At 37.9% G+C, this 27,912-nt stretch overlaps 1 protein-coding gene across 18 annotated transcripts in view; it reads left to right on the plus strand.

The window, feature by feature from the left end:
* The window catches only part of LOC127646642 (abl interactor 2-like), a 32,949-nt gene that overhangs the window by 1,897 nt on the left and 3,140 nt on the right, over positions 1–27,912 (plus strand). Inside the window, exons 2-11 of one of the 18 annotated variants that reach the window (XM_052130408.1) lie at positions 3,532–3,699; positions 6,611–6,787; positions 7,396–7,413; positions 7,527–7,624; positions 9,234–9,380; positions 12,057–12,178; positions 12,481–12,717; positions 15,156–15,344; positions 16,636–16,722; positions 20,306–20,497. In XM_052130408.1, coding sequence (XP_051986368.1) covers positions 3,532–3,699; positions 6,611–6,787; positions 7,396–7,413; positions 7,527–7,624; positions 9,234–9,380; positions 12,057–12,178; positions 12,481–12,717; positions 15,156–15,344; positions 16,636–16,722; positions 20,306–20,497 — 1,435 coding nt within the window. The remainder of the gene's footprint in view (positions 1–3,531; positions 3,700–6,610; positions 6,788–7,395; positions 7,414–7,526; positions 7,625–9,233; positions 9,381–12,056; positions 12,179–12,480; positions 12,718–15,155; positions 15,345–16,635; positions 16,723–20,305; positions 20,498–27,912) is intronic. The other 17 variants (XM_052130409.1, XM_052130412.1, XM_052130415.1 and 14 more) reach the window with 17 other exon arrangements.

The following is a 27,912-nucleotide window of genomic DNA, read 5'->3' on the forward strand; positions in this document are numbered from 1 at the left end:
GATAGTCAGCGTCTTTACTCACTGAGCTACCCAGGCCCCCTGAGCTGACAGTTTTAAACAAGTTAAACAGGTTTTGCTTTGTGAACTGGAATAGGGGTATCTCGGTTCGTATTGCACCTCAATCTGGCCCCCAGTAATCATGTTGGGCACACAGCAATGCTCTCTGAATGTGTGTTGTTATGGACAATGTAAGTTGGATCTGTTCTGAATGCTTTCAATGGTATCCACCAGCTTTGTGATGCCATCGGGCTGGTTGGTTGAGAAAAATCATTGTATTCTGGTAGTGATTATCCTTGTATTTTCTTTGACTTAATTTCTTTGTCACAGCACATTCAGAAATGTCCCATGTGACCGAGCTCAGATCTCTTTCAATGACGGTATTCAGCTCGGGTTGATATGATTCTTGCCTGCGTGTGGTCTGTGGTCTGGTTTTAGTTCAGTGTGTAACACTATATTTGCTGTCTTGCCCACATCCTCAATTCATACATATTACATAAAGATATGTTAGTGGATTAAAAAGGGCTTCTCTTAACTTGGCATGACCTTTTTTGGATAAATAAACCAGCTTGCACTTTGTTTGTTTTGGGAATGCCAGATTAATGGATGGGCCTAGTTGTTGAATTATTTGTACAGGTGTCATGGTCATCCGACAGTAAATGGAGTGTTGAGTTGTGGAACTTTGGAGTGTTATTGAACCTAACGGGGGTCTGATGTTTTTCTCAAAGTGATGATGACCAAACAGGGTTTTTATCTCGAGCTGACAGCACATTCTCCCTGCTGGGAGGATTGTAAAAATGATTGTGCTTGTTTGTGTTATTGGCTAATAGTATGTTCAGGCCCAGAGTTATGTGAAAGCAATCATCCAAAAGTTTAAAAATTCTTTCATTACTTAATCACCCTCATGCCATCACAGATGTGTATGAATTTCTTCTGCTTTACACAAATTAAGATTTTTAGAAGGATATTCAGCTCTGTTGGTCCTCACAATGCAAGTGAATGATGAACCAAATCTTTAAGCTCTATAAAGCACAAAGGCAGCATAAAAGTAATCCATAAGACTCCAGTGGTTTAATCCATATCTTCAGAAGTGATATGATAATTTTGGGTTATAAACGGTATAAAATCAATATCTATGTCCTCTTTTACTATAAATTCTCCTCCCTGCCCAGTAGGTGGCGATATGCACAAATAATATGAATCGCCAAAAACAAAAGAATGTGAAAGTTGAAATTGATAGTAAAAGAAGGCATTTGATTCCTGTCTCATCATCGTGTTTGCACTCAACCACTTGAAGAGACTGTACCAATATTTAGCATGTGTTCTACAAACCAATGTAAGTACTTGTAAATGGTACAAATTATACATGTAAAGAATAAAAATGTAATAACATATGTACAATTTCATTTAAAAATGTAAAAAAAACAAAAGAAGAAATGAAAAGCTAAAATGTAACAAATGATGAAAAACGAATGATATATAACAGAGATCGGCAACCTATGGCACGCGGGCCAGCATTTGCTCGCGGAGAGGTAATCACTGGCATGCCAGCAATGGCAAGAGAAAAGTAGACTATTTTATTTATATAAATTCTGCACCTTCATTCCAATCTACATCTTGATGTAATCCTTCCTCATGTTCATGCAGCATGTTTTCATGAGCTGAATGGGAGGCTAAATAAATAGTTCAAATGTGACGAGACTGCAGTATACCCAAACAGACTCCTGCAGCGCGTGCAAGCCATTCACCTTCGGTTTCGGTTTGAAGCAGCACTTCACCTTCAGTTTCTTTTGTGCTTTCAGAATAGCACGTAATGTAATTGTTACGAAGGCAGACGAGGGGTGAGGATCTACATGCGGTTTATTGAAAATAATAAGACAAACAAGACTGGAACAAACAAAACATCCATGAGGGGAAACAAAAGATGTAAACAAGGGAAAACATCCACGACGGGCTCAGGCAGGAACACAGACCAGAATATACAAGGCATCAACATTCACTTACAACATTCAAACATCTACATTCAACGACCGACAAAGACTGAGCAAACAACGGGGCTTAAGTACACAAGGATGATGATGATCAAACGACATACAGGTGAGAACATTGATTGAGTGCTGGCAGTGATGAGGGCAGGGAATTATATGAAGTGTAGTTTATGACAGTTGACAAGTGAAACACGGGGCAGACAACAGGGGATCGTGACCGTAATAAGGAAAACACCACTATTAATCCTTGAGATTTACAACCCAGCATACAGGTACTCCCTCCTTAAACTGCGGTCACACTCAAAAATACATTAAATTATTAAAAGAGAAAGCATAAACCCTATTCAAAATATTAATTAAACTTGGAAAAAAATGTAGGATTTTGCTGGAGCGATTCACCGAAAAAGGCTAAATAGTTGAGTGGCTTGTGATGTGAGAATGGCTTGCACGCACAGCGCGAGTCTCGTCACACTTTAATAGTGTTTATCCTCCCATTTAGCTAATGAAAACATGCTGCGTGATCACGAGGAACGATTACATCAAGGAATGCAAGTGGACTCAAACTTCGGAAAATCACATAGATGGGCATGTTTTTTAAAAAATATATATTATTTTCATAATATACCTAGTTAAAAAGTCCCCTGTATACTTAAAAAAAATTATAATATTTTCAGCTAATGCTGTTATGTAAGTGAAATGGTTATTATTACTGAAAGATGAGGGGCACTCCACTTTCATTGAATAATGTGCCTTAATATCCTTTCTGTTCTTTACAGTCAGTAAAATAATAGATAGATACGGTCATGCTGTGCACATGGATATTTACATATCGCGATACACGATATAGATAAATCTCCGTCAATTGCCATTTTAAATCATCGCCATGACATATATCATCATATTGCCCAGCCTTAGTAATTATTATACTTCATTGTAATGAAGTGCAGCATGAACATCCTTCAAAACATCTCCATTTGTTTTCTACAAGGAGAATGGGTGGTATGGGTGAGCAAATGATGACAGAATTTAATATTTGGGTGAACTATTCATTTAACTGAGCATTTAGCCAATTAGGTGAATTCATATATTTGATGAACTTTGAAGTTTGTGACACAATAACTGCATTTGTTTTGGCTCCTCATAAGTTTTGAATGCTGGAAGTTGTCTTTCTCGCACTTTCAGTTCCACATTTACTCACCATCCTACTCCCCCACTTTCCTCATTCACAGTGCTGTTTGTCAAAAGACCTTCCCATATATTTGATGGCATCACCATGGTTACACCAGATAGGAATGATTGATGGTTGTAGGCAGCCAATGAAGCAGTTTTTATTGATGGTTGTACTGCTCTGATTAGCTGATGCAGTGTCTGTCTCACTGTTTTTATGTGCTCTTGCTCGCAGGAAATGAATCATTATGGAGCATTAATACGAGGGAGTAGAAACGAGGCCACAAGTCAATATGATGTTCTATTTCACTTCTGTCCATCCTTCTGTGCTGAGATTAACACGTACACTCTCTCCTTCTTTTTTCTCCTTCTGTTCTAGTCTCCAGATAAGCACAGAGCTCTAGAAGAAACCAAAAGCTACACCACTCAATCTTTGGCAAGTGTTGCATATCTGATCAACACTCTTGCCAACAATGTGCTCCAGATGCTGGATATACAGGCGTCCCAGCTACGCCGCATGGAGTCCTCCATTAACCACATTTCACAGGTACACTGCTCCAAGCAATTCTACAGATCTAGAAACTAAAGCCCAAACTATGTGATTTTTTTTTTTTTTTGAGAGGTTACCGATTTTAGAGTGGGAAAAATTACCGATATGGTGGCCAATATAGTTAATTTTTGAGCTGGAATGAAAGCAGACCTTTTCTATGTGGATTGCGCTTTGATATGACTATGCAAAATATAAATATTTTTATCAAAGAATATTTGACATTATTATTATTATTATACATTGTCAAAAAATTCTAGAAATGAACACCGAGAAAATAAATAATACATTAAAATACAATAAATGACTAAATAAACACAAGTACTGTATGTTCAGTATCAGTCAGTGGCTGACCATAAAAATAAAGAATAAATTCAAATAAAATAAACATCATTACTGTTTAGTATCAGTTAATTGCTGACCATTTAAATAAAGAATAAATCAAACTAATATAAATAGCTAAATAAATATCAGTAGTACTGTTTATTTTCTCTCAAATGCTGACTATTTCAATACTGCCTGTCAATTAGGGGCAGGTTATAAAACAAGAAGCATTTACACATGCGGAAAGGTGGTGTCATTGTTTATTAACTTTCCAGTATGTATTTCACGAACTAGTTAGCAACTTACTGGGAAGACACCGCTTAACCCCACACTGTCTGCTAAGCTCTGTAAACAAAAGAGTTGGAGCGTGGTCTGCTGGACAAACTACATTATGACCCCAATTCTAAATCACACCAAGCATTGCATCCTGCATTATAAATCAGTCAGTCTTTAATAGAAACATCTAATATTACAGGTTCACTGCACTTAATGAAATTATCAGGGTTTAAAATTTCAGTTTTGTGAATTGCGATGCTTAAACACAGACATTTAACCCTTTTATGCTCGGATGAGCCCACGAGAAAAAAAAAATAATTGTCAAAATATTAATAACTACAGTCTTGACCAACAAAATAGGTATCGTTTGAAAGCTTAGAAGCTCTTCTTCATAATGCACATAGGCATTATGACCAAAACAGAACAAGTGCTTTGAAAGTTGCAGACAAATTAGAAGTGTTCTGTTTTGATCATTTTTTACAGTTTTTCCTCAATCGCTTTGGCTAATTTTCTTTCACTAAACTGTTAGTTAAATTGTCACAACTGTATTATGGTACATTGCAACTCTATTGCATGTCTGCAAAATGTAGTAACTCATCCAAAACATTTAATTCATGCTTCAAAACCTTATATTTTGTATCAGTAAATTGGCCAATTCCACCAAAATGATTTTTTTGTCATTGTGTGAGCCCTACTGGTCAAAATGTTTAGATGTTTTTTCACTGTGGCAGTCAACTCTAGAAATGTTTGTTATATACTTGTACTACACAAGAATGTCAGTTTTGCCTAGCTGAATGCTATTGTGTATCATAATGAGTTTTTAGATACCGATTTCAACTGTAGGTAAAAGTACACAGAAAAAAAGGATATGCACATTTGTGTGTATATATATATATATATATATATATATATATATATATATATATATATATATATATATATAGTAAATGTATTTTTGTAGCTGTGTGACATGTAAACAGAAAACATTTGCATGTCCATTTTTTTAAATTTCTTACACTTAAAGTGTAAAAAAATATTCCATGTCATAGATGTTTGTGGAATATACATGTATGTCTGACAGATTTTCACAAGTTGTGAAGAGTATGACAGTTTCCCTGAGAATCAACTCATCAGTTTTGATCTGCAAGCCATGTACATTTAGTTATTGTGCAAATTGTAGACAGTTGTACTTACTATTTTGCAATTTTTTTTGCACATGTGCCGAAACACATGCAATTTGCTTAAATGAATAAGAAATTCAAATCTGGTGTGAACAAGAAACAAATTGTTCAGAGATTTGAACTTACTGTTTTGAATAAAATAATTCTCATTCGAGAATTGAGCCAAAGCGATTGAGGAAAAACTGTAAAAATGTTGCACTGTACATGTTATTGTAATCTGTAAAACATCAAACTCATCATATAGCCATGTGTCATATGTTGTTGGAAAGGTCTCAAAGAGTAGAAAACCTATTTGTACTCGCAGACAAAAATATAGCAAGTAATAGCTACATATATGTCTTTGACATTTGTTTCATGTGAATAAGTGTTGCTTATATGCAGCGTTTTTGCTTATTACTTCATGAAAAATAAACGGAACATAAAATGTCATACCATTTCTTAGAGGAGGCAATTATCTTTCATACGAGCCCACACACACACAAGGTAATTGGATGCATAGATCATTAGATAATCCACACAAAGCACAATATGCAAAATGTGCACACAGCATCTGGCTGAAAACACATTAACTTTCCTGGATCAGATGACGTGATTGTTAACTGTTACATATGGCCACCAGAAGATGGCGATAAGTACGTGATGCAGGCTCATTGAGTCAAATGGCACTCGTTCAGGGAAATCTCATTACTAAAATCATATCTCCATGCTATGCATACCTTTAGTCATTGTTGTGTTTGCGTGTGTAATTAGTTCTTATGTAAACAATTTTTGATAACTTTGGACTGCTTTGTCAAATCAACACAACAATTTTCAGTTGACATGATTGGGAACAAAACAAAATCAGTTTTTCGAAGGTACCTTATTTACACCCAAAATATAAAATTAGAAAAAAGTTTAGCAGTTCTTAGGCTGAGAGTTTTAGAATTTATCATAGTCTAAATTTTTTACATTTTCTTTACAATGATACCAAACACTTGAGCCTCGTTTTTTTTAATAAGTTATAAGCCTTTAATTTGGGGTATACCATTTGAAATAAAAAATCTTTAAAAAACACCCTCAGAACTTAAAGTGTTAAAGACCAGATCTGTGAATCTGTACTACAAACTGTAACACTCCAAAATTCTTCACAGACGGTGGACATCCATAAAGAAAAGGTGGCAAGGCGAGAGATCGGTATACTCACCACCAATAAGAACACTTCACGCACACACAAGATCATTGCACCAGCCAATCCTGAGAGGCCTGTACGGTATATCCGCAAGCCCCTTGACTACAGCATGCTGGATGATGTAGGCCATGGCGTCAAGGTAACGATGAAGCCAATCTGTGTGTGTTCTACTATCAGGGTAAAATACCCCATATGTGCATCATGTCAAAACCCATTTTATTGGATTGTAATATTTCTACTCTTGTGATACATTTTTTGTATTACTTTGACACCCTTGAAAAGGTTTTTAACAAAGCCAATCCAAATGTAGTTTTGAGTACAATTGGATCTGAAACATCTTTATTTTTTCCCCCTACTATTTTAACCTGGTTTTTGCCATGAACATAGCCATAGCATTGCGAGCTGGCATGGCATTAAGAAACAAACAAGCCAATCTGTGTGTATGTTTGTGTAACACAGTAGATACATTTCCATCTGTCTAATACACATGTCTGCTTGGCTGTTAGAGCTTGGCTTAACTGTGAAATCTGGCACACACTGAAGTTAAATTAATCCAAGATAATTATAGTTTTAAGATACAAGGTACTTCTTTAGAGCTTATGGTACTCTGTACTGTATTTGGCTCTGGCTCATTCAGACTTTGGTGCTTAAATAGCTACATCGTGTGTTTGTGCTTGTGTGAGTTCTTCTCGACTTTTTACACTAACGGTTTGTATCTTTTCTTATTGCTTTCATTTCTGAGTGTAGTGGTTACTAAGGTTTAAGGTAAGGATTCAGTCTGGCTTTGTTGGTGTGTGTTTTGTGTGTATGTGGTGTAAAGTTAGTGTTATTACATTCCTTCCGACTCAGAATAATAATCTTTGACTTTTGACCCAAAGGTCAACGCCCAGAATATGAAAGTGGGTACGATTTCACGCACAGCTGCACCTACCCAGAAACCACCCAGCCCTCCTGGCCCTGGCAAAGGAACCATGGGGTAAGTGCATGTGTTTTATTTATTTATTTATTTTGTCTCTCTTGATGCCATTCATAAAAATAAAAGTAATGATTTTTATTGTTATGAAATTGCCAATTCTGATGATTTGATATAATTCTGAAATAATTACTTTGACCTGAATTTCATTGTTGATTATTGATCTAGTTTAATCAGGCGTGAGTTTGTACAGGGTCGATTAAGTATACTTTCATGTCTACCATCACTGAAGGTGAACTTATGAAGGTGGAGGTGAAATAAATGCTGTACAATAATATAGAAACTGAGCTTTCAACACAGATTGATGTGACCTCATGATGATATCAAAAGCATAGTGCCATTTAAATTTACCCGTTCCTAATCCACACCCCCCTTGGTTACTCAATGGCTCACTCAAGACAAGCTTTACATAAAATCCGATGGGAATGAATTGGGGATTTTTAGTGTGGCAAGCTAATTGGATGTTATTCTTACTTTGTAAAATTTCACATTGCTAAACACATTTTAGTGCCGTGTCTCTTCAAATAATATTTTTAATTGCTCAGTAATATGATTCAAATCTGTGGAGACAGGGAATTAGAATTGAGGCAAATGCATATCACTGTCAAATAAGAAGGTAGAAACCTAATTTGATAACTGATAACATTAGTGGATATTTTTAATGAATGTTAACGGTGAACAGAACTGTTCGTAACATTTCTACAACAAACTCACAATTATATTTTTGTACACTTTATGTACTATCGCCTCTAATATTATAGATTTGGGAAAGGCTTATATCCGCTTGTACCTAGTGTCACTAAGTTCCCCCCCAACAAAGATTTACCATTGTTCCTGACAGCAATGAACACACACACACACACACATACCTACAGTTGTTAATAGTTTTGGCTTGTTCTCTGTTCAGGGACTGACACACTAAAGCATTTGGATCTGTGTGTGTTTCAGTCTATATGCGTTTGTCTGAAATTGCAGGTCACTGTGGAGAACAAATTGTCATGTTGTGTGTTGATGTGTTATTATTTTATGTCATTGAGTTTTTACAGCTGATGTTTGTTACTGTTAAACCTCAACTGTTCTCCTGCTCATGCCCTTGTCCACGGCCCATAACCCTTCACTCGGGTGTTCAAGCCCCAGCACCGCCAAGATACCACTGTTGGGCCCTTGAGCAAGGCCCTTGACCCTATCTGCTCACGGGGCGCTGTTTTATAGCTGACCCTGCGCTATGACCCCAGCTTAGTTGGGATATGCGAAAACAACTTCATTTCATTGGCTCTGTACCTGTACCCAACACAATGACAATGAAGTTGAATTTTAATCTTATTTTACAATGGCCAATCACAAGCAATTCAGAAAACCTTCTGTAATGCACTAAACTAGGCTCCACTAAATATCTACATCATACATAACAGATACCTCATAATATCTACAAATAACAATAACTTAAACATGACATATGAGGTGTCATTTATGGTACTGTTGTGATTATGTTCTAGATGGATATTTACTCTACACAATATTTTACAGTATGTAATTTTTGGGGGTCTGTCAATGATGTTTGACTCCACCCCTTAGTGGACTTTAAAATATTTTAACCCTGCCCCCTTGGCAGACGGCATTCCCCTTACCGGACACTCGAGCCAGTGCATCCACCCGTCGTCCCTAATGACTACATGCCGAGTCCTACACGCAACACCGCACCACCACTGCAGAGCCCGGCTAGAACTGCTTCTGTTAATCAGAGGACCCGCACGTACAGGTATTCACATACACGCACACACACTTATTAAAAACGTATATATGCATTTTTAGAACCCCAAGATAAGCTTTTAGAAATGGTGACCTCTCGCAAAGAATAAAAAGACGGTCCCTATTTTTCCGCATCCTCTTTTCCTGTCTGTCTCTCCTGTTTGTGTCGTTCTGTGTTTTTAAGCTGTCTTTGTTCAGTGTCTCTGTTGCAGTGTGACTTTGGGTTAAAGTAACTGTCACTCACTAACTTTCTCTTTTCTTCTACTTTGCTTTCTCTCTCTCATACTTGGATTTATTTTTATTATATTTTTTCGATTCAGACAGCCATACCCTTCTTAAAGAAGGGCTTACTCCCACTCTTTCACTCACCATCTTTCTCTCTATTTCAGTCTTTCTTACCAGTATCTCACCATCTCTTTGCTGTTTGCATTCTCAGCCCTCTGCTTTAAATTTTGATACTCTCAGAGGACTAACATAGAGCTTAAAATTATATTCTTACGCAACTCTTCCTCCTCCGATTTTCACCCACAAATCCTCAGTCAAGACTATGCCAGATCTTTATGAAGAAATATATCTATAGATTCTGCACATTTGATATTTTCAGGCCATAACCTGTCAATTGGACTGAACTTGACACTGAAGGGACAGTGATTTGTACATTTGGAAACTCAGTATTGTTTTTTTTTACCAGTGGTCGACTGTTAAAATAGGTTTTAAAATAGCTGATGGGCCGAACAGGTTGGCTGCTGGTTGATATATATGCATACTTAATTTAGTTTTACACAATTGTCAAAGCTGTCTGTAGAGTTTGAAACAGACACATGGGAGAATTACTTTCATTATTCGGCAATGTGGGCATGGTTATCAGCTGATGCTGATAATCCAAATATTGTCAGATTAATCGGCCTTCGATATATCAGTTCATCAATTGTTATTTGTCGATAATCTTAAAATGGCTAGATATTGGCCTGGCTAATATATCGGTCAATCACTAGTATTCGGTCAATTAATATCACACTGGCTAAACATCATCTGATTCAATGGCCTGACCGATACATTCTTCCAGTGCTTGATATCAGTTGACCATCTCAAAATGATCAAATAAAAGATGATTAATCTGCCTGGCTGATATACAGTGCATCCATAAAATATTCACAGCGCTTCACTTTTTTCACATTTTGTTATGTTACAGCCTTATTCCAAAATGGATTAAATTCATTATTTTCCTCAAAATTCTACAAACAATACCCCATAATGACAACGAGAAAGAAGTTTGTTTGAAATCTTTGCAAATTTATTAAAAAGAAAAAAGAAAAAAAATCACATGTACATAATATTCACAGCCTTTGCCATGACACTCAAAATTGAGCTCAGGTGCATCCTGTATCCACTGATCATCCTTGAGATGTTTCTACAACTTGATTGGAGTCCACCTGTGGTATATTCAGTTGATTGGACATGATTTGGAAAGGCACATACCTGTCTATATAAGGTCCCACAGTTAACAGTGCATGTCAGAGTGCAAACCAAGCCATAAAGTCCAAGGAATTGTCTGTAGACCTCCGAGACAGGATTGTATCGAGTCACAGATCTGGGGAAGGGTACAGAAAACATTTCTGCAGCATTGAAGGTCCCGATGAGCACAGTGGCCTCCATCCGTAAATGGAAGAAGTTTGGAACCACCAGGACTCTTCCTAGAGCTGGCCGTCCGGCCAAACTGAGCGATCGGGGTGGAAGGGCCTTAGTCAGGGAGGTGACCAAGAACCTGATGTTCACTATGACAGAGCTCCAGCGTTTCTCTGTGGATAGAGGAGAACCTTCCAGAAGAACAACCATCTCTGCAGCACTCCACCAATCAGGCCTGTATGGTAGAGTGGCCAGACGGAAGCCACTCCTCATTAAAAGGCACATGACAGCCCGCCTGGAGTTTGCCAAAAGGCACCTGAAGGACTCAAACAATGAGAAACAATAGATTTAACTCTTTGGCCTGAATGGCAAGCGTCATGTCTGGAGAAAACCAGGCACCGCTCATCACCTGTCCAATGTTCAACTCGAAATGATATAAGAAATGTTGAATTCTCACAAGCATGAATTTACAACATTAGGCAACATAACAGTCTAAACTGTCTCTGGAACCGTTTCAGTGTTTATTTAATGTTGTAGACCTGTGAGACTTCAATCAGGCATGTGCAGTTAATAAATGGCTGTTCATATGACAATGTGCAGATAAAGATAGACATGTGTTTTGCTGTAATCAGTGGAATTGTATTAAAGAATAAATGAATGAACTACTTAAAATGTACTGTTAATTTGATCACATTTCTTTGTTTAGAATTTTTTATTTAATATATGGTTAAGATCAATTATTGGATTGCATCTATGCCTCTAAAAATGAATGCAAACATGCCTTTTACAAGAATTGTATTACAATTATTTCTGATTTGTTAAATCTGCTCTGTAGAAAGCAGGCATCAGGATGATGAGGGTAGTAAATGCAATAAGAATTGCATTTCTTAATACCAGATCATTCTTCCTTGAAAGTACTGAAAGAATCGTTAAGAGGAATTGGAGCCGGAATCGTTCAATTCCTTATGATTCCCATCCCTAGTGTTTTATATAATACTTTATGGTTTATGTGTGCTGTTTAAATGATATGATGTTTTCCTCTCTTTTGTGTGTATGTCAGCAGTGGCAGCAGTGGAGGCAGTCATCCCAGCAGTCGCAGTAGCAGCAGAGAGAACAGTGGCAGTGGAAGTGTGGGCGTGCCTATCGCTGTACCAACACCTGCCCCGCCCACTGCCTTTCCTGGTAAGAGCTCCACTGTTGAATATAAGGACTGTCCAAGGTCCTGAAGCAAGCATGGCACCTTCCAAGTCTTTTTTTCCCCTACCTGCCTAGAAAAAGGCATAGAAAAATTATTTTTGCTATTGTTTTAAAAGTGTATCTTGTTGAGCTTTAGATTACTTGTACTTCCTCTCTCACTTTTAGAGATGAGAACTTCTCTTTCTATTAACCTACTTTTTTCCCTTATTCTCTCTTTTAAACACTGTTCCTTTGTCTCCTCCCTCTGGTCCTGTTTCTTTTTTCGATGCGTGTGGTGTGCGGAGCAGCAGGTACTGCACCTGCCCCTCCCAACCCCCCTAAACCCCCCCCGAACATTATTGTCCCTGCCCCTCCCGTACCTCCACCACCATCCACCCCTGAGCCAGTGCCCCCTGCCCCTGCTCCTACCCCTGCTCTGCCAGTAGAGGGCCCTTCTGAGATACCACCACCCCCACAGCTGCCCCTATCCCTCCCCGTTAGCACCAACACCAGCCTTGATGCTGCAACTTGCACCCCCGCTCAAGGTGAGTCCCCCTCTCCCTCCTATTCCAACTCCATCTCCATTCCTCCATCTTTGAGTGATGAGCTGCATGCAAATGTCATCACTCCACATGATTCAAGATTCATCTCTCCTCTCCCTCACCCAGGCCTCACCTGCATGGACTTGGCTTAAGGCCAAAGTATACTTCAGTTGTCTGCAAATTTCGCCATCAGCACAGTCGCGCAGACGGACTGTCTGCGTGCTGCCCAGATTTTCTCGACACGCGAACAGTCCTCATCTGCTGTTGACTATACTAAAAGTGCGTCACAAAGCAAGTATACCCGGGCCTGTAGCTTGCTATGCATCTGTGATCCAGTTCTTATCCTGCTTATATTCCCAGAGACATTCAAGTCTTGTTTTTCTCCATCACTCCATATGTCCTATCTACTTATTTTTTGTTCTTTGGGACTGTTTCAAATTCTTGCTTTCTTTTGATTGTTTAATGTTCCTTGGCAAATCAATGTGAGAAATCCAGTGTGATGTATAATTCTCTGGCTGAAAGGCTATTTTGTTCTCTATAGCTCTGTACCAAAACCTAGTGAGCTGCCTAAGTCGACAGCATTTTAAGGCATCATAGGCACACTACTCGAACAAAGGTAGGCAGCGACATCATGCTACCTTCTAAGATGCTTCGTTTTGTCAAAAATCTAATGTATTCTTTGTGGAGGAAGAAATTATCCATGATTGCAAGCAGTCAAGAAATACGCTTATTATAAATGTACTGGTGACTGTAGGAATAGAAATCCCACTTACAGTTAATGCAAGAGGTCGAACAATATATGGGCTTTGCCTATATATCTGTGCCATAAATTGCTTTTTGGAACTATCGTAACCTGCAAGTTTGTTTTGCCATGTGACACTTAAGATTATTTAAAACAGAGAAAAGCCAAGATGTGGATATAGTACACGTTATCATTACATACACAGTCATGATACAATAAATCAATAATTTAAGACAACTAAAATGTAATAGTTTGATAATTATTTTGTTTTTAACTAATTGCTGCATTGGAGAACTGCATGTTTTCCAACAAGGTGGACAGGATTCTAACTTCAACTGAAAATGTTACAATGTGAAAGATGGAAACAGCTGATCTTAATTTGCCGTTTTAAATATAAAATGTCACCTATGCATGTTTTTTTCCCTTATGTGTGAGTTGGGAGCACAAAATAAGAGTTCCTGGTCTATTGTGGGCTTGTTCATAGTTAAAAGTCTCACATAATGCCCCAAATCTGATTTGTTTTAGTTTTTTTATGGTTATTATTGTTATTTTGATTATACAATAAACTGCATTTGGGATTTTATTTGTTTTATACTCTTGTCACCTCTACGTCTGTAACTGTCACTTTTAACCTCATGCGACCCGCGTCCACATACATGGAAAAAATTTTTTTTGGCTTCGCTATACGCAACGCATAATTTAATTTAATTTGATCTCTATGCTGTCAGTAAAGGTTAAACTTTTGACGCACGGAGTCATGTGACCGAACAACATGGCACTGATCACTGCGGAAATGTATTTGGTTGAAACGCCTACAAAACTACATCTGGTAAGAAACCTAATTAATTTTTACTTTGAAACCTGTTTGAATCTCTAATTTCATCTGATGTGCAATGTTTTTTTTTATTTGAGCAATTTGTTGTGAAAAGGCAGACTGTGAAACACAATGACCACGTATGTGGATTGTATGCTCAGCTTCATTTTTAAATATCCTTTATTCACTGTGTATTATCACTTTGAGAATCAATGGATGCATCCTAAAGCTAGAAAATGTACTCTGTAGGCTCTATATGGAGTTTGGATGAAATCAAGGTGCATTTCAAACTATTCTGAGACCAGTGCAGACAGAAAGCACACTGGCGGTGAAGTCATTCACTAAGTAGGGAGCACGGGAGCATCCAATAGCTCTCTATGCAGCTTAGTGCATTCACTACTAAAATCTGACCAAAAGTTCAGTTTCAGGCTGCAGATGAAGTTTAGACCAGTCAACATGGATTAGGAATTTATCATGTATAATTTTATTTTAACATGATTGGCAGTGATTGGATGATGCTGCCATTATTTTGAATCAGAATTTATTGTGCTAATAATTAAATAAAAATGTTCTTGTATCATTTAATAAATCTAGATTTTAAAACTATCGCCTAATTAATCAGTTACTTACCTTTTCCATCAGCTTAGTTATTGGTTTTGGCAAAATTCACTAGTTAAAACAACCAATCATCTTTTTTATAGAAGTATGTCTTTGTATGTAGACAGAGGCAGCTCATTAGAGTTTGGACAGAGCTTGTGTCATCAGTTCATGCCATATACTGTAGATTATACTGTGGTCATCTCATTCATATCATGTGTTCTTTACCATGCTTCAGAAAAGAATCATAAGTTGTTTTACTTATTGTTCTAATTTGCTGTCTCCCAGGCAATGGTCCTCACTTTTACAGTATGAACAGGCCAATGACGCGACATGCCACGCCCTCTGTAGGAGGTTCCCTGCCCTATCGCCGGCCATCATCAGTTACCGGACAGCCCAACAACATGCCTCAGAACACAAATCCAAACATTATCCAAAACCAGCTCAATGGAGGGCCACATTACATCCAAAACCAAGGTAAAGATTAGACATAGTGTCCTCATAGAATATATATATATATATATATATATATATATATGCATTTTATTTTCTCACTGATGGTCAGTTTTGGGGGGTATCAAACTAAAAGTAGCAAAACCCTTAACTAGTGTGACAGAAACTCAGCTTTTTTAAAAATAGCTTATTTTAGTTGCTAGTTATTGTTCCTACAATTAGCAATGTAGTGTGACAACAGTGCATAATTATTTAAGTCTGTCAATCGATTAATATTTGTAATCAAATTAGTTACATGATATGTCAATTCATCATTTGAATCCCAATTAATCTCAAATCAATGTTTGCTGCCCATGGAATGTCTATGGGACCGCCGTGTTATGCTATTTTATGCGAAGCTTGTTGGTTAATCTTGGTTGAAGGGCTCAGGTGCTGATGTGTGTCTATTTGTGTCATGTGTTTCAGTGTAATGACTCTGGGCGGACACATTACAAAGGCTCCGCCCTTCCCACCAGTGTTTATGCTGAATTCATGTTTTACGTGTTAAATGTTTTAAATTAATTGCATGCGTTAACGCGTTAATTCTGACAGCTCTAATAATAATCAAAATAATGTTAAATATATGCATATAATAATATTCATATATAATTGTAAATAGAAAAATATCAAGTTATTTCAGTAAACGCATTTACATGCACGTTCTTACACAAATGTTGCTTATTAAGCCAACAATGTGTGTGGTCATGTAAATGCAATAAACCACTTTCCTTTATCGGTGTAATGTCATAAACCGCTTAAGAATAAACCAGTCAACACGGGTAGATTTTTGCCCATTACCCCGATATCGCATTGTATTTGAAAAACTTAACGACCCTGTTTACTGTCTCATCCAATGTGTGCACATGTTGTGTGCATGCCTCTTCATGTTTTGACATCAAAAGCAGAGAATAATAACATTATTTCAAATGTCATGTTAATGCAGATTTCTTGCTTTGTCTGATTTTTTAAAATAGCAGATTTTTGGGAGTAATCGGCATATTGGTATGCATGTAAAGCGCTCAATGATCTGGTGAAAAACTGATTACAAAGGATTTTATCATCTTTCTTTGTACCAAAATAAATATTTATTTGAACACTTCTGTTTATACCTTTTTTATTCACGAATATAAATAAGGATGTATTTATGTATTCTTATCTACTCGCTTCTCTATTCATACTTTTGTGTCTCTTAAACTGTTCTTTTTGTCTTCTCGCTCCCTTTTCATTCTCTTTTCTCTCTTTTCTAATCTGTCCCTGTTTTTTGGGGGGTGGGTAGCCCCTATGGCCCCTCCTCCCCCAGCTATCCTTCAGATCACTCCTCAGCTCCCGCTCATGGGCTTTGTGGCTCGAGTTCAGGAGACCAGTAAGTTATTGATTTGGAAGAAAACAACTCCAAATTGTATCTGTGCTAGAAGCATGCATAATTTTTGCTTGTTCTTTAGAAATGCATGTGTGATTTGATTTTTGTATTTTTTTTTTAAAAAATGTGATTTTTTATTTTTTTTTTATTGATCTTACTAGGGCTGGGTATTGATACAGATTTCCCAATTCGATATCGTTTCATGTAGGCCCATTTCTGTTACAATGTCCATTTTGTTTACATATAAAATAACTTTTCTCTCAGCTGATGCCCTTAATTATAAAGGAACCTTCTAGGTACAATTTGAAAATATTAATTTGACAAATTATGTTTGACAAAAGTCTATTCCATAAATGAATGTCTTGAAATAGCATATTTTATTTATATATTTACACACATGTACAGTATCTCACAAAAGTGAGTACACCCCTCACATTTTGTAAATATTTGACTATATCTTTTCATGTGACAACACTGAAGAAATGACACTTTGCTACAATGTAAAGTAGTGAGTGTATAGCTTGTATAACAGTGTAAATTTGCTGTCCCCTCAAAATAACTCAACACAGAGCCATTAATGTCTAAACCGCTGGCAACAAAAGTGAGTACACCCCTAAGTGAAAATGTCCAAATTGGGCCCAATTAGCCATTTTCCCTCCCCGGTGTCATGTGACTTGTTAGTGTTACAAGGTCTCAGGTGTGAATGGGGAGCAGGTGTGTTAAATTTGGTGTCATCGCTCTCATACTAGTCACTGGAAGTTCAACATGGCACCTCATGGCAGAGAACTCTGAGGATCTGAAAAAAAGAATTGTTGCTCTACATAAAGATAGCCTAGGCTATAAGAAGATTGCCAAGACCCTGACACTGAGCTGCAGCACGGTGGCCAAGACCATACAGCGGTTTAACAGGACAGGTTACACTCAGAACAGGCCTCGCCATGGTTGACTAAAGAAGTTGAGTGCATATGTTATCCAGAGGTTGTCTTTGGGAAATAGACGTATGAGTGCTGCCAGCATTGCTGAAGGGGTGGGGGTCAGTCATTCAGTGCTCAGACCATACGCCGCACACTGCATCAAATTGGTCTGCGTGGCTGTCGTCCCAGAAGGAAGCCTCTTCTAAAGATGATGCACAAGAAAGCCCGTAAACAGTTTGCTGAAGACAAGCAGACTAAGGACATGGATTACTGGAACCATGTCCTGTGGTCTGATGAGACCAAGATAAACTTATTTGGTTCAGATGGTGTTAAGCATGTGTGGCGGAAACCAGGTGAGGAGTACAAAGACAAGTGTGTCTTGCCTACAGTCAAGCATGGTGGTGGGAGTGTTATGGTCTGGGGCTGTATGAGTGCTGCCGGCACTCGGGAGCTACAGTTCATTGAGGGAACCATAAATGCCAACATGTATTGTGACATACTGAAGCAGAGTATGGTCCCCTCCTTTCAGAGACTAGGCCGCAGGGCAGTATTCCAGCATGATAATGACCCCAAACACACCTCCAAGAGGACCACTGCCTTGCTAAAGAAGGGTGAAGGTGATGGACTGGCCAAGCATGTATCCAGACCTAAACCCTATTGAGCATCTGTGGGGCATCCTCAAACGGAAGGTGGAGGAGCACAAGGTCTCTAACATCCACCAGCTCCGTGATGTCGTCATGGAGGAGTGGAAGAAGACTCCAGTGGCAACCTGTGAAGTTTTTGTGAACTCCATGCCCAAGAGGGTTAAAGCAGTGCTGGAAAATAATGGTGGCCACATAAAATATTGACACTTTAGGCCAAATTTGGACATTTTCACCTAGGGGTGTACTCTCTTTTGTTGCCAGCGGTTTAGACATTAATGGCTCTGTGTTGAGTTATTTTGAGGGGACAGCAAATTTACACTGTTATACAAGCTATACACTCACTACTTTACATTGTAGCAAATTGTCATTTCTTCAGTGTTGTCACATGAAAAGATATAATAAAATATTTACACAAATGTGTGGGGTGTACTCACTTTTGTGAGATACTATATATATATTTACTGTATGTGTGTGTATATATATATATATATATATATATATGTGTGTGTGTGTTACATTTTTATTGTTGAATTGCATAGTCGGTACTATTTACAAGTATTTACATTGACATGTAGAACACATGCTTAATTGGCACTCTCTTTAAGACTAGCGACATCAGCATATAAGCGCATATAATGAGAAAAGACGTTCATAATTTATTTAGTGCAACCCTCTTTGATTAGAATCAAATGTTTCTTTTTGGTTTTTGTAATAAACAGAAAGGTTATTAAAAGAGAAATTATTTAGTGACATAAGGATCCGTGGATATCATCTTTGGACACACAGACCGTGTTAAACCAAACTTTTACTTTTAAGGACCTCTGTCCTAATAACTTCTCCACTATACTATTCGATCACTAGATCGTCTAATCATAGATGTTTTTAGTTGCATAGCTTTAGATTTGGTTGCACATGCTAGTTATTTACTTGCATTGTAGAGAGTTGCCCCATAGAGTGAAAGATCGAACTTGGGATTTAAGAAACGATATTGAGATTGTTCAAACAAAGATCGCAGTGCATCGGAAAGTCAATACTTTTACCCAGCCCTAGATCTTACCCTGTTTCACAGATCAGATGTCTATGATTATCTTTGTTGATTCATATCCCATAATCTGCTAGAACCAACTTTCTCAAACATTCGTGTCTTTGACGACATACACACTGCTAAGTTTTGGAAGTGAAAACTGCATTTAAATGCTGAACTGAATCTGTTCTGTGTGTACAGTATATAAGAATCACTCCCAAACCCACAATCTTTGACATATAGATAACCATAGCAACACTTTGGGGTCTTGTGGCTGTAAACAAGCAGCATGGATACAACAGTTAAACCCACTTTGGCACTGTTTTGATGAAACATATATTAGTGAGCTACATTCTGCACCCACTATGCAGCTTTAATGCAATTTTCAATTCCATAAATAACCAAACTCTGTGTTTACAAAACGGGATTACTCACTCAAAAGAGGAATGAAAAATTATTTTGATTTCAGCCATTAAATTCTGCATGGCGCCAACTGATAGTTCTTTTGAACATGTAATCTGTTATCCAATCAACTTGCACATTCTCTTTTTCTAACATGTAAATTGCTCAGTTGCTTGCAGATAATCCAGTTTCACTGCAGTGCGAGTTTTCTCTGAAACTCTCCTCCTCCCCAGCACCACTTGTCTAAATCTGTTTAAAGGGAATTGTATGCATGCCTAATTATGCAGCAGCATAGCCAGATCTAGCCTGGCAAAACCGAAACCTACCAACTTGTCATGTCTATTATAACACCTTTAATTTATTCTGAGAGTTGTCATGACTGAACTGTATTTAGCTGCAGTGCTTACATGGTCGTATTGAAGTTCCCTTTTGACAAAGTGGCTTATAACTACTGATTTGAGGTAGTTATAAATGTAATTTCTTGATCTTTACAAACACATTTTCTCCAACATTAACTTCCCTGTCCAGCATGACTCACTTGTCTCATGTTAGTAAGAAAAAGTAACTTATTTCCCTAAAAATGTGCTTATTTATCCCTTAAGTCTCAGACGCACCTCCACCCCCACCCCCTGCAGAAGAGGTGAATTTTGAGGAAGCAACACCACCCCCACCTCCTCCAGAGGACTTTGAGGATGACGAGGGTGATGAGGAGGAAGAGTCGGCGGTGGTTGAGTACAGTGACCCTTATGCTGAAGAGGACCCTCCATGGGCCCCTCGCAGTTACCTAGAGAAAGGTTCGTAGCTCTAAATAGCATTTACATAGCTACAGCTTTTGCTTTCATTTCAAATTGAATTAATGGTGTTTGCAGAGGCAAGCATCTCTATTGCTATTGCTCATACTTGGTGGTTAGGGGTTGTTTAAAACTCCAACTTGTACCACATAATATGTGCTACAGACACGAATGATGCTTTAAATTGTACAGCTTGGTGAGGAGAAGTGTGTTTAATACTTTTCTAAGCAATCTGACTTTCGTCCACCTGGCATATGATAAAATGGATGGAAAATTCCATAGACTTGCATGGAAGGAGGGACTCGTGACATATCTAGGTACCAGCAACCACCTCGAACACCCTTGTAACCACATGGCAACCTGCTTAAACTCTGGGGAGCCTGGGTAGCTCAGCGAGTAAAGACGCTGACTACCACCCCTGGAGTCGCGAGTTCGAATCCAGGGCGTGCACAGTGACTCCAGCCAGGTCTCATAAGCAACCAAATTGGCCCAGTTGCTAGGGAGGGTAGAGTCACATGGGGTAACCTCCTTTGTTCTCTCTCTCTCTCTCTCTCTCTCTCTCTCTCTCTCTCTCTCTCTCTCTCTCTCTGTGGGGTGCGTGGTGAGTTGTGTGTGGATGCCACGGAGAATAGCATGACGCCTCCACACACACTGTGTCTCTGAGGTAACGCACTCAAAAAGCCACGTGATAAGATGCGCAGATTGACTTCTCAGACACGGAGGCAACTGAGATTCGGCCTCCTGCACCCGGATTGAGGCAAGGACTTAGAGCGCATTAGGAATTGGGCATTCCAAATTGGGGAGAAAAATGGGAGAACACTGAACCCTTCAGCAACCGTATTATAATGCCCTGGTAACCACCCACAACATCCTATCATCTTGATGACTTGCTCCTCTCACAGTGTCTTCAGAAAATGTAAAAATCATGTTTGTGTTTCAGCAATTATACATTTCAAAGTTCATTCATGATTTAGCTTTCTGTATTTAAACAAATGGCCTGAATCAATGTAGAAGCTTGCAAAATGGTACTTTATTAAAGTAATTATAAAAAAATGTGATATACAATGCTTTAAAAGAAATCATAGTTTAATGAGGCTGTAACAATACACATCTTTTTATTTGGTTCGATACATGATACGGAATTCCCAAATGTTAGCTGGTTCAATACACAATTCTTTATATAAAATTAAATGATAAAATGTATACAGTTTCATTCAGGATCTAAATTATTCAAAAATACATTGAAAATGCAATTCATAATAAACAGTTTCTTGAATAAACCTCTACTATGATTAACAATTTCTGAGGTAACTGTCCAGAAACAGTGAAAAAAGTAAAAGTCATTATCATAATCCTTAAAAGCTGAAATTCTTGTTAATCCTTAAAAGCTGAAATTCTTGTTAAAAGAATTTCAGTAGTTTGTAATAATCTATTATATAAAAACAATAATAATAATAAAAGTGGAGCTAAAATGTATTTGTAGTGAAACAAATTCACATTTTTATGAATTATTCCATTTTTCTGAAAAGGCACATTTAGGACATTTAGGTCAAATGGAGTTACCAAACTTCTTGATTTTTGTGACTCAATTCATGATATTTGTAAAAAAAAATATTTCTTACCTTGAAAACTATGTTTGAAAACTTCTGAAATAAATGATTAAGTTATGTACACTCATGTGGAAATATTTTAATACATTTACTTCATGGTTATAACATGATTGATGTAATTGTATTTTTTGTAGAAAATGCTATAAATATAAAAAAATTAAATAAGAAATCAACATGGTACAACTTGACGTGTTTTAAATAATATTTTTGACTATGCTCTCTGGTGTTCAAACTACTTGTTTGTCAAAATATGGGGAGACACGTGGTGCCATGCGTGGATTGGACATGTGAAAGATGAGCTCTGTGCACTTTGCTAGTTTTAACACTTTTAATTATATAAACTGATGAGATTCGATACACTCGAGGTGTGAATTTTCACTGGCCTCACGATTCGATTAGATATCGATTCAAATGGTAACGATTCGATTATAAAACAATTCTCGATGCATCTTGTCCTTCAATATCTTTTTTTTTTCAGTTGCTTCAAAATTAATTTTTTACTCTGTTTTTTCCCTTTCAGCTTTTTATTTAACAGTTTAAAAAATCAAAACGAGTCACATTACACAAACTGGCCTTTTACATTCAGTATGAGCTGTGAACAAAACATGGAACATCCATGATTAAATAAATGGTTCTATAGTTTAAAAGATTATGTCAGTTTTTCAGTTTCTTTCTTTAGAACCTTATAAAAAATCTCTTAAAAGCACAAAAACAATATTTGGTTCTCCATGAAAACACACTGAATACTATTACTTCTACTGATTATATTTTTATTTTTGTTTAAGCGTTGTAAATAATTTAATGGTATTTAATTATTATTTAAAATTAATTTATGCCATGCTATTCATTTTCATTTTTAAGCACAAATGGAAGTTGCTGGTCCAGGATGAGATATATCTGCTTCTATGAGAGTGCAGCTGTCAGCTTCTCCTCTCCTCACCTGCACAGGTGATAGTAAAGTGGTGTAAATAACACAGTTGTTGCTTCAGAAGAGAAAAAAATTATTAAATGAAAACATCACCAACATCTCCGGAACCGCTGCCTCGTCATTATTTTCTTCTGTGTTTTCCCCTTTGTGTGCAAATCAGTGCAATTATTGGTGCGAGCTCATCTATCATGTTGTTTGTTGGCTTCTTACCACAAATAAACTCTCCCGTTGCTATGTGCGTGGGTTTGTGAAAGAATTGCAGGATCGTAGTTTCATTCGGGCACAAATGGTCATGTGTTTGATACAGCTGGTCTGCAAACAGTCGTGTTTGTGCACTTGACTTAAGTATATGCACTTAACTCGCGTCTTTGTTTCCACATCTGTTTTTGATGCGCACCACCGCTCTGCCGTGATTTAAACTGAACTCAGAATCTATTCAGATTCTTTTGAAAATCGATTCAGAATTGTTTGAGTATGATTCGCAATGCATCGCTGAAACGATTTTTTTCCCAACAGCTCTACTCTGTTCCATAACTGTTATAGGAGGACAATATGTCAAAGAATTCAAAATCCTTGGGCTCTGGAGCCATTAAAAGACACTTTCTTGGAAAAACCAAAGCATTTTCTTGTTCCCAGACTTTGCAAATTCTACGAGTTAAGCGTGAGCGATTCAAGGAATGCAAGAAACTTTTACATCAACAAAAGTTCGCATTTGCACTGATATTCCCGGCCAAAATGAAAATAGATGCAAAGGATGGACGTAAAACATTCACATGCCCACAGCAAGTGATGTCATTTGAGTGAGTAAGTCATCTTGTGGTACTCATGTTGCAGCCAAGTGGACCGGCTTACTGAACATTCCCTTGATTGTGTGAATGGGCTGGGGCACCCCATAAGGAGGAAGAAGGTTATTTCTCAATCGTAAGAAATATGATGTAGTGTTTCTTCAAGAAATGCATCTTTCTCCACAGGAAGCTGAAAAATTTGGGAGAATATTGGGTGGGCATGATTTATTTAATGCTGGCTTGGTAAGAGCAGGAGAGTCATTACACTGATAAGTAAACATCTACAATTCAAATCTCTTAAAGAGATTAAAGATAAAATAGGAAGAGTCATCAATTTTTTTTGCTGAAATTCAGGGGCAGAGTCTTATTTTGGCTAATATTTATGATGATCAGGGCTTTTTTATGACGCTGCTAGCCGCTGGCCCCATTCATGATATAATATTGGGAGGAGATTTTTATTTTTTTTTCCTCCACAATTTGGAATTCCCAGTGCGTTCTAAATCCTTGTGGTGGCGAATTGACTCGCCTCAATCCGGGTGGTGGAGGATGAATTTGGCGTTTGTTGAGGGTCAAGGTGGGGATGGTGATTGGGAGGGGGGGAAGGGAATAATAGGGGTTAAAAGTTGATTCTGTACATATATGTTTTGTTTTCTGTTTCATTTGTTGGAGTCAATAAAAAGTGTTAATTGAAAAAAAATTACAATTGTGAGATATGAATAAAGCTAACAACAATGTATATTGTATGGCTGTCATGCTATTAAAATTGACATAATATGCTGATTAATTAATCAAATTAAACAGAATCTCATCTAAATATTTGCAGAGAAAGGCCCTCAAAAAATAATTTTATTAATTTAATTAAACTATTTTCAAATAGTTATAAGGAATAATTAACAACGGACTATTGAATTATTACAAATTAATGCACACCCCTTAGGAACCCTGACCCTAATCCAGCATTCAAAAGTTGATTCAACAGCCACTTTTTTGAGTTTTTGGTAACACTTTACGATAAGGTTCCATTTGTTAACATTAGTTAATGCACTATGAACTAACATGAATGAACTATGCATAATTGTATTTTTATTAACAAAGAATAAATGCTGTAAACATTATATTATTTATTAGTTTGTTCATTATACATAATGCATAAACTAATGTTAACAAATGGAACCTTATCGTAAAGTGTTACCAAAAACTCAAAAAAGTGGCTGTTGAATCAATTATATTATTTCCATATTATTGAACATAAGCCTGTCCACAGCAATCCATTCTGCCATTGAATTTGTCAAACTGTCAGAAATAGATTTATTATAAGGGCTTTTCTAAAGATCCATCAGTGTACACATGCTTCAAGACAGTCCCTTTTGGAGCAACCAAAAGGGTTTGGATGGGTCATGCCATAAACACATGCCAATTTTAGGTCGCTGTGTCAAGTAGGACAAAAACTAACAATTGTTTTGATAATCAATTAATCTAACGATTATTAGAACGATTATTTGGCGTTTATTGCAACAATTAATCATTAGCTCTTAACCAGATATTCAGCTTGTGCCCTGACTTAAAAGGTTGCTTAGAAAAAAGAGGACAGAATCATCTTTTAAAAGTACCTCTAAATGACATTCACTGAATTAAAGGGGAAAAAAAACTTTTTATTAAGTTTAATTCAGTAAAGAAATTCACTGCAAAAAATCCTGTTGTTATCAAGTGTTTTTGTCTTGTTTTCCAAACATGATTTCCTTGAGAGCAACATATAAGATATTTAAACTTGCTTTAAGAGAATGTATCTTAAATATAAGTGCATTTTGTATAGAAGTGTATTTTTTCACTTGGTCATGGAGTGCAGTAAAGACAAAATATATTATATTCAAGATATATTCTCTAAAAGTAAGTCTAAATATCTTATATGCTGGTTATGAATGCATATTTATTTATAATAAAAAAAATATTACAATATTTGTATTGTATTTTTAATATTATATTCAACAATCTCAGATAACAATTTTTGTTCTGCAGTATAGCTGCTAAAGTAAATGTACATTGTTTTAAAGGAGTTTTAGATATTTATATTGGAAAACAAAAACAAATCATAAACGTATTTTGTTGCAGTGTATAATGGGATGAAGACTAACCCTCTACTAAAACTCTCTTTTATTAATAAAGCTGCCTATTGCCAATTTTCATCACAATAAGAAATGCACAGTGACATATATTATGATTCAATAAGTCGCGAGCCATCACGTTATAATCTAGCTGCATTAAGCGTGCTTCGTCAAGGGATTAGCATCCCTGCAAAAGATTGTCCATCAGCGGGGTGCGGTTTCAATCTCTCTCCCTTAGATCGGAACATTCACGCAACTTATAGAGGTGCTGACTGCACAGAAAAATTACAGTTTCAGAGTTTGTTGTTTATTACGTGATCTGCTTCTGTATTATTTGAACTTTAATAAAGTGTGGCAGGGTGGAGGGCGGGGCCGGGTCGGGATTCTACACACAGATAGTGTGGGAGAGAGAGATCGTTTACGGGCATGTACGTCATGTGTGTGTTTGTGTCTTTTGTTTGAGTTTATCATTAAAACTATTATTTATATTGCCAAGCCGGTTCTCGCCGCCTCCTTTCCATTGAACTGCATTACACTGGTACCGAAATCCAGGAAGGAGGAGGGATGCCAGTCGCGGAGTCCTCGACACTGCTGTCCACCCAGGGGAGGGCCGCTGCCATCCACCGGGGATGGAGTAGACCGACCGCTGGGACGCGGTGAACGGCTGCCGTCCGCGAGGCGAGTGGGGACTGGACTCCATGACCGCCTGGGTGATGGAGCCGCTGCCACGAGAGGAGGAGAGCCCTGCCATCCCCCAGAAACGCGGAGGGGTCGAACGAAGACCGTCGTCCGCGAGGGGAGGAGGGAAGTGACTCCCCGACCGCCTGGAGCGTGAGGAGTGTCCCCACGAGTCGCAGGGAACGCGAAGGGGCGTTCTGTCCGCCGGGGGTCGTGGGTCTGACTCCGGTCCGCCCGGGGAGGAGCAGCTGTCATCTGCCTGAGAGGGTGGAGGAGTGATCGAGGACCATGCGACGGTCTATCAGAGAACCGTTTTTTCATCTCTCTCTCACTGCTGCTCTGCGTTGGCCTTTTCCCTCTCTTTTCAATTTTACAGTGTTTTTTTGGGGGGGTACTACACCGTTACAGGTCCCCCTATTTAATTATTTCTGTGTCCCTCCCCTTGTCCCTTCCCTCATCCAGGTAGACGGGGATGACCTGACGGCAGACGGGGCGGAAGGCACACCCCTCCCCAGGGAAAGGGGGGGGTGTACGTCATGCATTTTACAATTTGAATTAGTCAATCAGCTCCCCAGCCTGAGGGAACGAGGGAGGAATGTGGCAGGGCGGAGGGCGGGGCTGGGTCGTGATTCTATACACCCGGTCCCTTATCAGGCCAATAAAGCCTCCGAGATGGATAAAGGCCGACTGCGGAAAATAGTGTGGGAGTTTTTGAACTGCGTTACATAAAGCTATAATGCATTAAAAAATAACTGCATTTAAGATGTAATGTCTGGGTGTTTCCTTTAAGTTTTGCTTCAGCGTAGCGGCAGCTCCAGCTTTTTCACAACGAGAGTGCTTCTGTATTTAGTTAGTTTGTATTTTTGCATTATAATTCCCTCATAATTTGCGATCAACATCATCTGAAGCTGTTTGGAAAGTTTAGAATGCATCTGGACTGTGAGCGGTGTAGTTCTTCTGCAGTGCTGCTCTCGTGCGTCATCATTAGAGTTTAATGTGATCTCATGTTACGATAAATAAGATCAAACGACTATTCGAAAATGAACATTTTTGTCTACACTTTTTTTTTATTGTTGGCGTTGTCAATAACATCAACTAATCGTTTCAGCCCTTGTGTCAGTTGAAACAGTTTGAAACTTAGGAAAACGCGTCTCGAAATCCCTGCATTCGGAATTGTATCATCTTGTGCTGTCGCTAGTCTCAAACAAGCTTCAATGTGGTTTGTTCTGTGTACAGCTGCATGTTGCCTTTTAACTAGGGCTGTCGATTTAACGCATTAATTCTGTGCGATTTTATTATATAAAAAATAACACGT

Source organism: Xyrauchen texanus, chromosome 7 (genome assembly GCF_025860055.1).
Source record: "Xyrauchen texanus isolate HMW12.3.18 chromosome 7, RBS_HiC_50CHRs, whole genome shotgun sequence".
Classification (NCBI taxonomy): Eukaryota; Metazoa; Chordata; class Actinopteri; order Cypriniformes; family Catostomidae; genus Xyrauchen; species Xyrauchen texanus.